Raw genomic sequence first — 17,449 nt, 5'->3', positions numbered from 1 at the left:
AACACGGTGAAACGCCGTCTCTACTAAAAATACAAAAAAATAAGCCAGGCGTGGTGGTGGGCGCCTGTAGTCCCAGCTACTCGGGAGGCTGAGGCAGGAGAATGGCGTGAACCTGGGAGGCAGAGCTTGCAGCGAGCTGAGATCGCGCCACTGCACTCCAGCCTGGGTGACAGAGTGAGACTCCGTCTCAAAAAAAAAAAAAAAAAAAAGAATAATCTTAGAGTGTGTCTACCAGATGACTCCAATGATTTGGCCCCCAGTAATTCAACATTCTTGCCACATGCAAAATATGTTCCTCCATTCCAAGGTCCCCCAAAGTCTCAGCTCATTCCAAGGTCCCCCAAAGTCTCAGCTCATTATTGCATCAGCTCAACATCTAAAATTTCATCATTTAAAGCAGGTCCAAGTCTAGATGAGGCATTCAAGTAAAATCCACCAGGTCCCACTCGTGGGGCACATTTCCTCTCCATCTGTGAACTTGTGAAATTAAAGAGACAAGGCGTCTGTCCCCCAAACACCCAACATACAATGGTGAGATAGGCATAGAATAATATCCACAGATATTCTGGTTTAAAAGGGGAAAATGGAAGATTAAAATGAGCCACTGGTCCATGGCAGTTCTGAAACACATTTGGGCAAATGCTCAGTCTCTTGATTAGGTTTCAAAACATTTATGGCCCTTAGTATCATCCTGTGGGTTCTTAGTCTTGCCTTCTGGGTCCTTTTTCCTTTTTTATAAAAGGTTGTACATATTTACAGCTGAGTTGTTTTATTAACCTACTTCCTGCCAGAATGATTTTGAGGTCTGACAGCCTTCTTTCGTTTTGTACTCTGTCTGTTTGAGTCCAAATTATCAGTGTTTATAAAGAAATAATTCTCTTAAAAACTTTAGGGATCTTCCATGGATTTCACAGGGATTCACTTCGTTAGACAAAAGCCACATCCACTATATTCAAGGAAATTCCTTCTCTACTTTGGCCTCCTGCTGAGATGTCTGAGGGGCAATGCCCTTAAGCTTCTAGAGATCCTCTGGTTTGGTTAAGAAGATTTGTAAGGCATGTCCTTAATCTCTTGAAAGGAAAGAGAACTAGTGTGACTGAATACTCTGCCCTCATGATCCTTCTAAGATCTTAGCAAAGTGCTGTCCAGCCACACCTTGTCCTTTTCTCTTGACAGTGAATTTTATCCTCTTTTGCCATCTGGAGAAGTTGAAAATTTTCCACATAAGCAAGTCCTGGTTTATTTTGTTTAACAGTTCTTATCTCTCCTTTCTCACACTTTACTATTAGAAGCAAAAAGAAAGCTGGCAGCACTGTTAACACCTTGCTTGGAAATTATCTTAGTTGTGTATCCAGGTTCTGAGGTATTAGTTCTGCTTTCCATACAACTATATGAGAAAATTTTACTAAGCTTTGAACTGCTAAATAAAAATAGTAACGTGTTGCTCATTTGCTTCAGAGTCCTCAATGCTAGTGTCTTTAAAAACCAGGTATCTACTAACAGTCTGTTTGAGGTGATTGAAGCTTTTTCTGTCATGTTCCTCAAAATTCTTTCAGCCTCTGCCCACTGCTTGATTCCAAAGCTGCTCCTACATTTGTAGGTATTTGTTATAGCAGCATTCCATCTGTATTATTTTCTTATTGCTGCAAAAAATAAAAAAATACCACAAACTGAACGCTTTAAAACACCACACATTTCTTATCTCACAGTTTCCAGGGACCAGGAGTCTGGGCCTAGCTTAGCTGAGTCCTTTGCTTAGGGTTTCCCAGGCTTCAGTCAAGGTGTCAACTGTGCTACATTCTCATCTGAAAACTTCTTTTCTCTTCTTTTAAGCTCATTCTGATTGTTGGTGGGTTTCGTTTTCTTACGGCTGCATGACTGAGGGTCCAGGCTTCTTATTGGCTATTGGCTGAAGATTGTCCTGAGGTCCATGAGGCCACAGCAGTTCCCCGCCATGATACCCTCTCCACAAGCAGTTCATAGTATAATTCTTTGCTTTTTTTTAAGGCCAGGAAGGGAATTTCTCTCTCTAGTCTACTACATAACGTAATATAATCATGGAAGTGACATCCCATCATCTTTCCCATACTCTGTTGGTTAGAAGCAAGTCACAGGTTCCACTCACACTCAAGGTCACACAAGGGCACAACTTTTTGAGGGTCACCTTATCACGTGTTCATCACAAGAGGAAAGAAACCAGATTGTGGTGAGCAGCAGAATGAGTGGAAAGTCAGGAAATGAAGATAAGGTATATAAACAATTTTGCAAGATTTGGTTGTGCCAGAGTAAAGAGAAAAAAGCCAGTAACTGGAGAGGTCAAGAGAGCAAAAATAAAGGCTTTTTAGTTTTCATACTAAAGGTAGTTTCTCATGATTAAATGCTTATGAAATGAAGCCTCTAAAAAGTCTTAAAATGCCCAGGGAGAAAAAAATAGGAATAATAATGGCTAATGTTTATTAAATGTGTGTCATGTACTAGATATTAAAGTATTAAATAATCTTTCAAAGAAGACATCCTTATGATCTTTAGACAAACTCATTCACTAAATAGAAAAGAAGAAATACTCACCTAATAATCTTATAAGATCAATACTCAAATCCCACAAAACCAATCTCACTCATAAATATAGACACAAAGATCCTCACAAGCAACTCAAATTTAGCAATGTCTACAAAATGATTATATATTCCGATCAAGTTGGTTTAACCCAGGAATATGTGGTTGGTCTAACACTAAACAATGTCATAGATTACTTCATTTCATATGTGACATATAATCTGCTACATTAACATATTGAAGGATAAAAATATAATAATCGTTTCAATACCTGATGAAAAATAATGTGATAAAATTCAAAATGGAAACAGAAAGGTTATTTAACCTTTACTTTGTTTAAATTATCTACAAAAATCAATCCCAAACTTCATTCTTAGTGGGGTAAACTTCCTTTAAAATTTGGAAGAAAATAAGGGTGTCTTTGTCACTACTTTTAGTCAGTATTGTCTTGGAGTTTCTAGCCAGCACAATTAGACAAGAATAAGAAACAGAATACATAAAAAGAAAGGAAAAAGATAAAACTATTATTATTTATAGATGACATACTTTCCTAGTTATGAACCCAAAAGAACAGACCTAAACATTTTCAGAAATAAGCAAGTTCAGCAAGGTAGTCAGCTAGTAGATAAGTATTCAAAAATCAGTTTTATTTCTACAAGCCATCAGCAAACAGAACATTTTTTTAAAAGATACCCTTTATGATAGCAGCAAAAACTATGGGAAAAAAACCTAGAAAACTAGGAAACGTTTAGCAATGAATATGTAAAATCTATTCGAAAGAAAAAGTGAAATAAATGGGGAGATACATCATTATGACCATAAACTAAAGACTTCAATATCATAAAGATATCAATTCTCCCTAAAATAATCTAAAGATTCAAAATTTCAAGAGAGTTTTTAATGGACCTTGGGCAAGCTAAATTTAACACATATACGGCAGAGTAAATGCTGAAGAGTAACCAGAAGTTTCCTAGAGAAGAATATGGTGTGGGGACTTGCTCCACCAGATATCAATAATTTCAATGAGGTTATAGCAATTAAGACATTGTACTACTGGGCCGGTAATAGAAAAATTGACAAAAGGAACAGAACAGAGAACCTAAAATAGCACATGATCCACACGTACGTGAAAACTTGTAATAAGATAGATGTAGCACTGCAGATTTTTGGGTTAAGAAGAACATTTCAACAAATGATACTGAAACATTTAAATACCCATATGGATAAAACTGAAATTTTATCACTCTCTCATGCTAAAAAAGAATAATCTTAAGATAGAGTAAGGTCTTAAATGGAAAAAGAAAAACTTAAACTTTCCAAAGAAAATAGGGAAGAATATCTTGACCTTGGAGTAGAAAAGGGCTTCTTAAACAAGATATTTTTAAAGACGCCCTGATGACAAATTTTAAAATAGACATATTCAACTACATTAAACTTCAGAAGTTCTGTTCATCAGAAGACACCGTAGAAACAAAAGACAAGCCACAAACTGTAAGAAGATACTCAGCACACAATCAAGGATTAGTATACAGAATTTATATCTTAAATACCTAAAATCAATAAGAACAAGAGAAATGAAAAATGTGTATAGCAAATTGATAGAACAGGAAATATGAGTGGCTTATAAACATAAAAAGATTCTCAACCTGATGCTCAAACTGAGAAGTGTGAATTAAGACCACGAGACATCAATTTTTATCCACCAAATTGGCAAAAATAAAGCCTAACAATATCAATTACTACAAAAGATGCAGATCAACAGGAACAGGAATATAGCTACACTTCAGGTGGGAGAATAAATTGGTACCACCCTATGAAACAATGCGTCATTTCCTTGAAAGTTAAACATTCACATTCTCTACATACCACCAATTGCACTCCTTGAAATATATCCTGGAAAACTACTCCACACGCTGACTGAATACATGAAAAAGAATATTTAGGGCAGCCCTGTTCTTAAAAGGGGGCAATAAAAAAAGAGAGAAAATAACCCAAATGTTAATTCACAGAAAAATAAATAAATAGTATGACTTAATTTTGTGAAAAATATTTAAAGTGGTATACTAAGCACAGTATATACACTTCATTAATAGGTTTGGTAAACATTACTCAGAGGACTTTTCACCTTGGTTCTCTTGGCCTTCATTTGAACTTTTGCTAATAGAGCATACATGGTCATCTCAGGTCTATTCCAGCTGATTCCATCCAAGACCTCAATGGCCTTGTCATGGTTTTCACAAAATGAATAAATGAGGGCTTGCTGTATAGGACTCAACTCAATGAGACCTAAAAGGGAAGGAAAGTTTATCAATATCTTTGCCAAGTATCAAGGATTTTGAATATAATTATTCTAAGGGAGTAATTCAATAATTTGTCTTTATAATATGAATTAACGAATCAACAAATTATAAAATTAACAAATTATACTAAGATCTATTTACTACCAGTAACCAACAAGACATTCCAATTACAAACAAAAAATAGAAAAATTGTAAGCTTAATATTTCCCATAAAAATCTCTCACAAAATTCACTGCTATGAGTCATTTTACTAATTGGCAATGTACGTATAAAACTAAAGTGTCAAAATCTAATTTGATTTTCAATTGAATCCTTCATGCTATTTATACATAACTATTGCAAAATAGCATAAAAATTTTAAATACTGAAGTATTTCTTAAAAGTTATAATTAATTATATTTACCTTTGTCCATTTCTGCTACTTGATAAATAGTAAACTTTGCAAGATCATAACATTTCATCATAAGAAGATATTGTCCTCTGGAAGAAATAATCGATTTTGACTCCAAGCAGCTAAAAATAAACTTTCTAAAATAAAGTTTCTTATAATCAGTTACTTAAAATTTTACAATATATTTATTCTTATTTACTTATGTATGCATTAAAAAAGTGAAAATTATAGACATTTTGTATAATCTAAATACATCAATTAGCATAGTGATGTGATGAGGAAACTTAGGAAATGTAATGCTGAAAGAAAAATACCCAAATCTCTTTTTGTAATTATCTGTATTTAAAATGTTATACTTTTTGCCGAGAAATCATTAAAAGATAAAGTTCAAGGCATATACAAGGAGGGAGGTATTTACATAAATTGCTAAAATGTGGTTCAAGGACAAAGCAAGCCCTTATCAGTAAAGCATTGTCTCATTCCATTTTCCCAGGTCTATAAATCCTTAAAAGATTATATTTTTGATAGTGATAACTCATAACTTGCAAAGGATATCTTTATAGAAAGTTCTACTACATTTGAAATACTGCATGGAAGTAGGCAGTATCCGTAGAAATGGTATAAAATTCAATATGTCATTTCTTTTCACTGAATTAGTGAAGGTTTATGTATGGTACACATGCTTATGTTTGATTGTGGACATAATCAAAACAATTGTTCAAAATATGTTACCTTACTCTTATGAGATATGTAATAACTATATGACTAGTTGCTTAAAAAGGTCTCAAAGAATATAAACACTAAACAGGTATATTTTGATGCAAAGGTAGAGCAAAGGGAAAAATCTGGTTATCTTATGCAGTAAACGATCTTAAAGTTTAACAAACTGGCTCGCTGGTGGGGAAATGGCAATTACTGGGAGATTAAATGTAAAATGGGGAGTCTGAAAGGTTCAAGAGGGAACTGAAGATCCCCATTCAATTTCTCTGATGCTAAGTTATCCCAGGAAAAATTCAGTTTCTATGCTCATACCTTCTTATGTATAATTGGATTCCATCTGGCTGAAGGTGGATAGCACGAGACAATTCATTTACTGCCTTTTTCAATTTATGCAACTGTTGAGTGATAAACAGAAACTTAGCTCCCAATAATACCAGTTGCTTCCTTTCTGATATTTATCCTCTCTCGCCCTTTCTACAGAAATTTTGCAGGTACATCTCCTAATATACATGTTTTTCTTAAGAATCAACAAAGCAAATAGGTTACAGAGAAGTGAAAAGAAAAATTTATGATATACTCTTAGTTTTTAAAAATCATCTATCTTTAATTTTGAATAATAATTATACATATCCACATATACTATTTCACACAAATGTGATTATATAATACATTCTGAATTGTGTGCATGTTTGTGTTCTCTTTTATCATTTAGCTTTCAGTTTTTCTCCCTCAACCCTAACAACTTTTTCAGTTAACCTGATCCATCTTAATCAAGTAGCATGCAGGCCAGGCTCGGGCCTCTAATTCCAGCACTTTGGGAAGCTGAGACAGGAGAATCACTTGATGAGGCCAGGAGGTCAAGACCAGCCTGGTCAACATAGTGAGACCCCGTCTAGACAAAAACAATAATAAGAATAAAGACTAAGAAATAAAGTAGCATGCAAAGGAGGGTAAGACAAAAACTAAAACTATATTCCACTTAAAAATAAGGGAGGAAGAACAGGCCTGCACAAAAATTAAGTAAATGAATGAATATAACAAAATAAAAAAATGATGAAAAGTAATCTGTTTAACATCAATATATAATGAAAAGTAAACATTAATCATTCCCTTAATACTGGTCACAGAAACTGAATTTGTACAAATTTGGGGGCAAAATCAACTACCATTGGAAATATTGGCAACAGAGCACTCTACAGACCAGAGCAAAATTAACCTGGGACAACCAACCAATCCTTTTATTGTTATCGCACAATGATGCAAAGAAGCAAATGTACAAAACTAATTTGTGCATGGAAGCAGCAGTACCTGTAGAGATGGTAAAAATGTTTGGAGGAAATGGTGGATGGACTCAAAAGAGGGAACAGAAAAGGAGGAAGTTTGAAATTTGTTAAAACAAATCGGAAAATTTCTGTGGAACTTCAGGCCTGCTGCTTCCTAAGCTAACACTATTCAGGATGGTGTAATTAATAAATCATATAGTCATATGTCCACATTGCTACACCTATTCTATCAACCATACATGTCTATGCATTGAGGAAACCCCGACTTAAGACAAATGGAGGCACATTCTCAGATCTCTACAAGCTTCCCTGTGGTCCAGAGACATTAGACCACTACCAGGCAACCTTAGATTAGATTTACCCTGGAGGATGAACCCACATAATGGGAGTATGTATTCTTATACATACATACACAAGGGTTTATTTACAATTGTTTTACTTACATGGAATTGTATTGTACACACTTCACATTCTTTTGTGAGCCCTACTTTTGTAACTCAAAAATATCTCATGGAAACCCTTCGAAGTCAGCTAGCATAGTTCTATTACTCTTGTCACCATCTCTGTTACGTTCTATGGTGTGAATGCACCACAAACTATTCAATCATTATGGCATAGAGATTTTTGCCTCTCAGAACAGCCTTTGACTATATTCTTACGCCTTGCTATCATGCTAGTGTTTTGATTTCTCTATGTGCTCAGGGAAACTCCAACTTCCACAGATGGTCTTGGCTTCATCAACAGGGTTAGGTTAAGCAAAAGAACCACACGCTATGAGTATGTCCATCCTTTCCCCGACAGAGTCAAGAGCTAACATGACGTAATGGCAACACTGAACCTGCCCTGGGTCCCCACCTCCATCGTCAGCAGAGTAAGGACTTTGAATGGGATTCTAGTCACACTGAGTCCTGAGACATAGACAATGGAGGGCAGAGCCTCCAGGCAATCCTCCATGGACATATAGTGTGAGCCAGGAATAAACCTTTGTTTTAATACAGTAATTTTGAAGGTTTTTTTTTTTTTTTTTTTTTTAACCCCAGCGTAGCCTAGTTTATCCTGGCTGAAAACAGCATAGACAGGAGACAAAGGTAGAAAGGCAATTAGGAGATGGTTCCTGTGGGGTCTTTCAGATCTTTGGCTTTTGTAGAATTTAGCTTTTATTCTAAACACAAGGGAAGCTATTGAAGGGCTTGAGCAAAGAAATGAAATAATCTGACATGCTTTGGCAAGATCGCTGTGGCTGCTATTTGAAAATCCTGGTGAGAAACTAGTATTTGGACAGGGCAGTTAGAGGTGAAGTGGTGGAAATGCGTGTCTACTTTGAAGGGTAGAGACAAAAGTTATAGCGTTATCTCTGAAAATCAGATCTGGCTGGAATTGGAGAGGATTTTTCCTATTTATTGTGCTGTTTTAATTTGTCACAGCTGGGACATAAAACATTTATTTTTAATTTAAACAACTTATAAAAATTAAACAAAATTAAAGGGAAGTATGAATGGGCAGTATCCCATTCTATGGATGGATCCCATTGTATAAATCTACCTGCTCACTTGTATGTACACATACACACACACACACACACACACAAAACATTGGACCATAGACTCAAATTGTTTATAGCAGCTATCCCTAGAGAATAAAATTATAGATGATAGCTTTTAGTTTATTCTTATTTGCATGCATATATTACCTGCAATAAGTATATAACACTTTTGTAATAAAGAAAAAAGGGTATTATTTTCAAAAGTGAAAGACATAGAAATGCACACCTTGAAAGTAGAGGCTTTATAAATGAGTAATTAGAGTTAACTATCAGCTTAACACGATGTTTATAAATGCATTAGCCCCTACAATTATCTAAAATATGTATATATATTAAAATTATGTTGAACAAATATCCAGAAAATTAAAGTTTTTTTTAAAAGAAAATGAAGGTTCTCAAGCCTTAAATACCTTAAAATAGGTTTCTGCTCGACAAAGATAGCTTTGAATACATAAAGGATCAATTCTAATAGCCTCAGAAAATTGCCAAATGGCTTCCGTGTAGTTATCCAGGTGTAGCAGATGTATGAGGCCAATATTTACATAAGCCAAAGTAGTAGTTCTAAAAAAAAAAATGAGAAGGTGAAATCTTGTTAAACATTTTTCATTATTCCAAATGTTCTCCAATTAGGAATAAACTGAATGAAATAGATGCATCAGTACTCATCAGAGTATTTTTTTAATGTTTTACAAAGGAAAGTAAATTAGTTAGCTGCTCTCTGTGAAAAACTATAAATACCTTTATAAAACCCTTAGTAGGAAATTAATGTTTTTAGGGTCTGAGCTAGGAACAGAATTCCTGAAGTCTCCTAGACTTTTAGCAAAACTTTACTCTTCTTTGATTTACCTTCCCGTTATCTTGAGTCACAAGCTTACTTTTTCTCAACTAAAGAGTCTTTACCTCAGGCTATGTTCTATTGGCCATGAGTGACAGTGAGAAACAGTCATATTCAAGGGTTTGGTGGCTTGGGGTTAAAATCCTCTCCACATATATATTAACACAGCTTTTCTGTATCAAATAAATGTTATTTATCTCTCTTAGAATCAAATGATTTTCAGTAGAGAAATAACCTTAGAAATTATCATGTTTGATGCCACTATTTCAAAATGAGAAAACCACCCATCCAATAATCCAGTCTGACAGAATCCCTGACCCCTTCCTTGCCTAGACACCAAAGTTCCTACTTCCTGTTTTCTGTCTCTTTGAAACTGACACTCTTTTCTTTTTCTTTCTGGCTCAAAAATGTCCAAAAGAAAACCACTGTGGTCATTATGGAGTCATGCTCCATGAATTTCCTGTGTCAAGTTCAAAGTTTACCTTGGATAGATTAAGTAAACCGTCTGCTGGTTGGCAAGGAATTGGCATGATTAGTTACTCTTTCTGACACCTTCCCTTTTCGCAAATGCTTCATTGGAAGAAAGGGGAAATTTTAATTAAATTCTGTGATTTACAGTTTGACTTTCTGACTAGTGCATTTAACTTTCATTCTGTATTTCTTCCTGAACCTATGGTCTACATGGTATTAGTGTTTTTATTTTGCTTTACTAAACAAAATAAAGCCAGAAGTTCTAAATAGAAAGTTGCCTTCCATTGAGTTGTATGCTGTCCGTAGCAATCATATACCAAGCAGAATTTTTTTTATTATTTTAAAACTTAATGACAGTTTTCCACGAAGTTAATTTCAAAAAGCTCTAGCCTGGGCATCTCCAGAATCCTCAATAGTATTGATTCCTTATCCATGGATTTAACTTCTGTCAAACCCATTTAACTTCTAAAATTTGCAAAAACACCTGAGGCAAACAGATGTTGAGAACAGGTTTTATTTCAGAAGCAATCTTGTTTTTAGAAGTAGTATTCTAATTCTAGGATGACTTTGTAAGTGTCTCATTTTTTCTAGGTTATCAATGATGAGGGGAAAGAAACTTTTTCTCCCATTTTAGGTTTTCAATTTTTTACAAAAGTGAAATCAATAAATATGAAAAGGAAAACGTACCTTTCTAGAGAAATAACAGCTTCAAAGTCACAAATTGCCAGCAACCAAAGTTTTAGATGTGCATAGACTATTCCCCGATGTAGAAAACAACCAAGATTCTCATAGCCATCATTTATGAGTGCTTAAAAATTAAAAAAATGTATTTCATTCAGGTTCTAAAATAACCAAATGTAAATTATATTTTAGTCTGTAACCTTCCTATTGCTTATTCTCATTTTTTAACATTATATAAAATAGAAACATATCTATGATGAGTGTACTTATTTGGTAAGTTAAATAATAGTATTGTACATTAAAATGTATTTATTAGTAACAATGTGGCAATTGTGGTTCACAAACTTATTGGAGCTGAACTAAACCCTGATCGGAATATAGCATAGTCCACTCACTGTATAGGTGAGGAGATTAAAGTCCAAAGGTGGTAAGTACATTGACCACGGTCATGATATGACAGTCAATGGCAAAGACTGGCCTAGAATCCAACTCCAGTCAAAAGGGTGCCATGACCCTTGATGGCCTGATTTTATCAGGAAGCCATCGTTACTGGCCAAGAACAGGCTTGGTTACTAGTCCTGAAGGCAGAAAGCAGAGGTCAGGCTTACACACAAACCAGGATGGACAAGCAAAGAGGCTACACCAAGGCAAGCAGAGCTTGGAGATAAGGCAGATGGCTTGACTGCACATCCCAAATAACAGCTATCCGGGATGCACATCCCAAATAATGGAAGGGAGAAAAAGAACCTCCTCTCAGTACTCTAGGTGTGTGACTCTCATCAATAACCAGTCTAGAGGTCATTTCATGTCTCTCGCCTACTGATTGCCCCTTCACTTTCAAAACATGTTAGTGAATTAGATGGGGTTTCCACAAGTTTTGACACATATCTTTAAAGCTTCTCATGCCATTCTGCCTTAAGATGGAAAGTTTTGCCAAAATGTGCATAATGTTTACAGTCTAGGACAAAAATATTCACAGTACAGAATTTAGGGAAGTATAGTTAGTGTCAGCAATGATCATACAGATTAAGTAAATACAGTCATGCACCACTTAACGGTAGGGATATGTTCTGAGAAATGCATTATTAGGGGATTTCTTTATTGTGCAAACATCATAGAGTGTACTTTCACAAACCTAGATGGTATATGTTATATATGTATATACATATATCAGGTTTACCCGTAGTATACATTTTTGACTGAAACATCATTATGCGGCACATGACTGGTATCACTTGAAGAAAATCTAACTGCTCAGTTCACGGTATGATTGGCTAGCAATTAAAAAATCAACTACAGTTTGGGTGGTTGCTCTTAACAAATAATAATAATAATAGTAATAAAGATTCTTAAGAAAAAAGGAAAAAAATATTATTTAACCTTTCTGTGCTGTGGCTTTCTCATCAGTAAAATGTGAATGAAAATAGTACCGAGCTCCTAGCGTTACTCTAAATATTGAGATACTTCTTATTTGGCACTTTAAACAGCACTTTGCAAATAGCAAAATGCCCAATAAATGTTAGATATCATCATCATTATTATTATTATTAGCTTAGCAAAATATCTTGAGAGTCCTTTTTTGTTGTGGGCGATAAAACTCCTTGGGCTATCTGGTAGGAAAGGATTGAGGCTGAAATCAAGTTTGTCTGCTCTGGATAATTAAATAATAGGAATTTTGTTCAATTATTGTGATAGCCTAGAAGTGGGGAGAGGAGGGCATGAGAAGCCCAAAACTTGTATAAGAGGGAAATATAAGAAAGAAGTCTTTAGAGGAAGACCAGAGAGAAAGGGATTTGGCCAGTGGCAGATGGATAGGGCTGACAGAGTTAGATAAACTTCTAAAAATGGGGGTGGTTTGATCTTCAAATTTAAGTTACCTGTGCTAAATTTATCTTCTGAACCCTAAAGCATTCAGTAACAGATTAGTAGACACAACATGTTTGTGTTGATGTTATACTGGGGAATGAAGGATAGACCTGGGAAAAAGTAAAGCCAAGAGAACAGTACCCACAGAAGTGAGGGTGAGCAAAGATGGAGAATTCAGCCAAAAGCTGAAACTGGACTCAAAGATAATGAAAGAATTAGACAGATATCCTCAGGCCCCTTTCCCAATAATCCTTGGAAATAGAGGGGAGGACACTAGACTCCTCTCAATACACAGAATGAAATTTGAGTTATTTTATTTTAATATTAATGAGAAGGGTGACCTCAGAAGGCAAATGGACTTAAGACAATCAAGTAACCATCGCCTTAGCTCTTCTTCCCTGTGGAAATCTAGTTGTCTCTTCATCTCTAGACACGGTCTAATTTACGATGATGGGATTCTAGAACTTCGCACCCAGGTCAACACAGGCATATCTGGAGCGTTAGACTCAGGCTGGATTTCATCTGTCAGGATGGGCTCATTCATTCTGTTGGAGTCTGTTTACTGAGCACTGACTCTATGCTCACAAATGTGCTGGCCACATGCATAAACCAGGAGTGTGCTGATTGGGGGTAACACAGAAATGGCTATTTTTAGCTGTTGGTGTCCTTAGCTACTAAGGATTCCCAAAACCTATTTTTAGTTTAGGGGTTAAAAACGCTGAATTTGACAAATCTCTTGGGCTGAGCCTATGGAGCAGGACACAGCCCACCAGGACAGTTTACTGCCATTTAAGAAAGCTGACTAGGAAACAGGCCTGGGTTTCCAGAAAAATCTTTAGAATGCAGTATATTATAGAAAGAGATTTCTTTGATGTCACATTCTCCCCTTGCCACAGTTAACACACACACACACACACACACACGCACACAAAGGGCATATTAGAAACACTTATAACTAAACCATTATAGCCATATAATCATATATTGTATATCTATATAATGTTAAAATGTATAAGCTCATGTAATATATACTTATAATGTATATTAGTATATAGTAGTATACTTATTACATTAGTGGCCCCACTTTACCATTCACCACTATGAAACTGAGCTGTTGAATCTCAGATCAGATTGCTACATACATGTAATTGAAGGCAAAGTACCTGAAACACTGTAATCCTGTAGCGCTCTAAAAGGGTTACTCTTTCTGAATAAGCAACCTCGATAATACAATGCTAACCAGTTATTAGGATCTAAGTGAATTGCAGCAGAAAAATCTTGAGTTGCTTCTTTGTAAAATTTCCGTTTAACGTATGCAATCCCTCGGTATGTCCTAGGAAAAAAAAGTTTGTTTTAACAAGTATTGTAAAGTATACATTTTCTCTTTTTGGTAAACCTGTACAACTAATTTTATATTTGAATAACAATTTGTAAATGTTTCTCCTTGCTTCGCAAGAGAGTTTAGTCATGAAATTAACAGTAAAAATGATACAAACTGTTTATAAATTGAAGTACACTTTATTGTATACATAATTATATGCTTATTAGGTACATTCTACATATTAATTATATGCTTACTAATTTCATTTCATACATTTCTCATGGAGGTATGTCAATAAAATAAGCATTACGTTTATTATTTATTCATTCCCCAAAATGTATTAAGCACTAATTTATACAAAATTGCTCCCTAGAAAAACAAAATGATCCATTTTGCAGAACATGGGCCCTAGTGAGTAGAAGTTTTAGGAGATTTTTCCCTGGGCCTTGAAGATATATTCAAATACGTGAGAGTCTGCTCTTTCATGGATGAAAGCTACTGCGTTAGTTGTGTAGACTGGATTCCTTTATCATTAACTTCTGACTCCAATTTTGAAATTATCACTGACTTAGATCTATGCTAAAAAACTCATTTTCAATTAGCTAATAATGTGAAGCATATCCATTTTTAGAAATAAAATAAAGATGACAAGGAAAAACAGAAGAAAGAAGCTACTAGGTTGCCTACTTAGAAGAAATAAAAATAGTGGGAGGTTCCAAGATGGCTGAATAGGAACAGCTCCAGTCTATAGCTCCTAGTGTGAGCAATGCAGAAGACAGGTGATTTCTGCATTTCCAACTGAGGTACCAGGTTCATCTCACTGAGGCTTGACAGACAGTGGATGCAGGACAGTGGGTGCAGCCCACAGACTGTGAGCCAAAGCAGGGGGAGGCATCGCCTCACCTGGGAAGTGCAAGGGGTCAGAGAATCCCTTTCCTAGCCAAAGGAAGCCATGACAGATGGCACCTGGAAAATTGGGTCACTCCCACTCTAATACTGCACTTTTCCAACAGTCTTAGCAAACGGCACAACAGAAAATTATATTCTGTTCCTGGCTCGGAGGGTTCCACACCCACAGAGCCTCCTCACTGCTAGCACAGCAGTCTGAGATTGAACTGCAAGGCTGCAGGAGGCTGGGGGAGGGGCGCCCGCCATTGCTGAGGCTTGAATAGGTAAACAAAGCAGCCAGGAAGGTCAAACTGGGTGGAGCCCACCATAGCTCAGGGAGGTCTGCCTGCCTCTGTAGACTAAACCTTTGGGGGCAGAACATAGCTGAACAAAAGGCAGCAGAAACTTCTGCAGACTTAAATGTCTGTGTCTGACAGCTTTGAAGACAGTAGTGGTTCTCCCAGCATGGAGTTTGAGATCTGAGAGCGGACAGAAAGCCTCCTCAAGTGGGTCCCTGACTGGGAGGCATCAACCAGAAGGGGACGACTGACACCTCAGACAGCCAGGTGCCCCTCTGAGAGGAAGCTTCCAGAGGAACGATCAGGCAGCAACACTTGCTGTTCTGCAATATTTATGATTCTGCAGCCTCCACTGGTGATATCCAGGCAAACAGGGTCTGGAGTGGACCTCCAGCAAACTCCAACAGACCTGCAGCTGAGGGTCCTGACTGTTAGAAGGAAAACTAACAAACAGAAAGGACATCCACACCAAAACCCCATCTGTACGTCACCATCATCAAAGACCAAAGGTAGATAAAACCACAAAGATGGGGAGAAACCAGAGCAGAAAAGCTGAAAATTATAAAAATCAGAGCACCTTTTCTCCTCCAAAGGAATACAGATCCTTGCCAGCAATGGAACAAAGCTAGATGGAGAATGACTTTGAAGAGTCGAGAGAAGAAGGCTTCAGAAAATCAGTAATAACAAACATCTCCGAGATAAAGGAGGATATTCAAACCCATCAAAAGAAGCTAAAAACCTTGAAAAAAGATTAGACAAATGGCTAATTAGAATAAACAGTGTAGAGAAGACCTTAAATGACCTGATGGAGCTGAAAACCATGGCATGAGAACTACATGACGCATGCACAAGCTTCAGTAGCCTATTCGATCAACAAGAAGAAAGGGTATCAGTGATTGAAGATCAAATGAATGAAATGAAGTGAGAAGAGAAATTTTGAGAAAAAAGAGTAAAAAGAAATGAACAAAGTCTCCAAGAAATATGGGACTATGTGAAAAGACCAAATCTACATCTGATTGGTGTGCCTGAAAGTGATGGGGAGAATGGAACCAAGTTGGAAAACACTCTTCAGGATATTATCCAGGAGAACTTCCCCAACCTAGCAAGGCAGGCCAACATTCAAATTCAGGAAACACAGAGAACGCCACAAAAAAAGATAATTCTTGAGAAGCGCAACTCCAAGACACACAATTGTCACATTCACCAAAGCTGAAATGAAGGAAAAAATGTTAAGGGCAGCCAGAGAGAAAGGTCGGGTTACCCACAAAGGGAAATCCATCAGACTAACAATACATCTCTCAGCAGAAACTCTACAATCCAGAAGAGAGTGGGAGCCAATATTCAACATTCTTAAAGAAAAGAATTTTCAACCCTGAATTTCATATTCAGCCAAACTAAGCTTCATAAGTGAAGGAGAAAGAAAATCCTTTACAGACAAGCAAGTGCTGAGAGATGTCATCAACATCAGGCCTACCTTACAAGAGATCCTGAAGGAAGCACTAAACATGGAAAGGAACAACCAGTACCAGTGACTGCAAAAGCATGCCAAATTGTAAAGACCATCGATGCTAGGAGGAAACGGCATCAACTAATGAGCAAAATAACCAGCTAACATCATAATGACAGGATCAAATTCACACATAACAATATTAACATTAAATGTAACTGGGCTAAATGCTCCAGTTAAAAGACACAGACTGGCAAATTGGATAAAGAGTCAAGACCCATCAGTGTGCTATATTCAGGAGGCCCATCTCACATGCAGAGACACACATAGACTCAAAATAAAGGGATTGAGGAAGATCTACCAAGCAAATGGAAAACAAAAAAAAAAAGCAGCGGTTGCGATCCTAGTCTCTGATAAAACAGACTTTAAACCAACAAAGATCGAAAGAGACAAAGAAGGCCATTATATAATGGTAAAGCGATCAGTTCAACAAGAAGAGCTAACTATCCTAAATATATATTAACCCAATACAGGAGCACCCAGATTCATAAAGTAAGTCCTTAGAGACCTACAAAGAGACTTAGACTCCCACACAATAATAATGGGAGACTTTAACACCCCACTGTCAACATTAGACAGATCCACAAGACAGAAAGTTAAGAAGGATATCCAGGAATTGAACTCAGCTCTGCACAAAGCAGACCTAATAGACATCTACAGAACTCTCCACCCCAAATCAACAGAATATACATTCTTAGCACCACATCGCACTTAATCCAAAATTGACCACATAGTTGGAAGTAAAGCATTCCTCAGCAAATGTAAAAGAAGAGAAATTATAACAAACT

General features: G+C 36.4%; 2 protein-coding genes across 2 annotated transcripts in view; both read right to left on the bottom strand.

Moving 5' to 3' along the window:
- LOC105500565 (tetratricopeptide repeat protein 6) overlaps positions 1-17,449 on the bottom strand; it is a 64,329-nt gene that overhangs the window by 41,229 nt on the left and 5,651 nt on the right. The window contains exons 2-7 of the mRNA XM_011926153.1: positions 13,810-13,979; positions 10,787-10,907; positions 9,204-9,354; positions 6,280-6,362; positions 5,260-5,336; positions 4,682-4,842 (exon numbers count right to left, since the gene is read on the bottom strand). Coding sequence (XP_011781543.1) covers positions 4,682-4,842; positions 5,260-5,320 — 222 coding nt within the window. The 5' untranslated portion in view covers positions 5,321-5,336; positions 6,280-6,362; positions 9,204-9,354; positions 10,787-10,907; positions 13,810-13,979. The remainder of the gene's footprint in view (positions 1-4,681; positions 4,843-5,259; positions 5,337-6,279; positions 6,363-9,203; positions 9,355-10,786; positions 10,908-13,809; positions 13,980-17,449) is intronic.
- Positions 9,189-17,449, bottom strand: part of LOC105500932 — a 161,676-nt gene continuing 153,415 nt past the window's right edge. Inside the window, exons 17-19 of the mRNA XM_011926622.1 lie at positions 13,810-13,979; positions 10,787-10,907; positions 9,189-9,354 (exon numbers count right to left, since the gene is read on the bottom strand). Of these exons, the coding sequence (XP_011782012.1) occupies positions 9,189-9,354; positions 10,787-10,907; positions 13,810-13,979 (457 nt within the window). The remainder of the gene's footprint in view (positions 9,355-10,786; positions 10,908-13,809; positions 13,980-17,449) is intronic.

This window comes from Colobus angolensis, unplaced genomic scaffold (genome assembly GCF_000951035.1).
Source record: "Colobus angolensis palliatus isolate OR3802 unplaced genomic scaffold, Cang.pa_1.0 Scaffold119, whole genome shotgun sequence".
NCBI classification, from domain to species: Eukaryota; Metazoa; Chordata; class Mammalia; order Primates; family Cercopithecidae; genus Colobus; species Colobus angolensis.
Note: the sequence above shows the minus strand (reverse complement) of the source record. Positions and strands in the feature narration are given on the sequence as shown.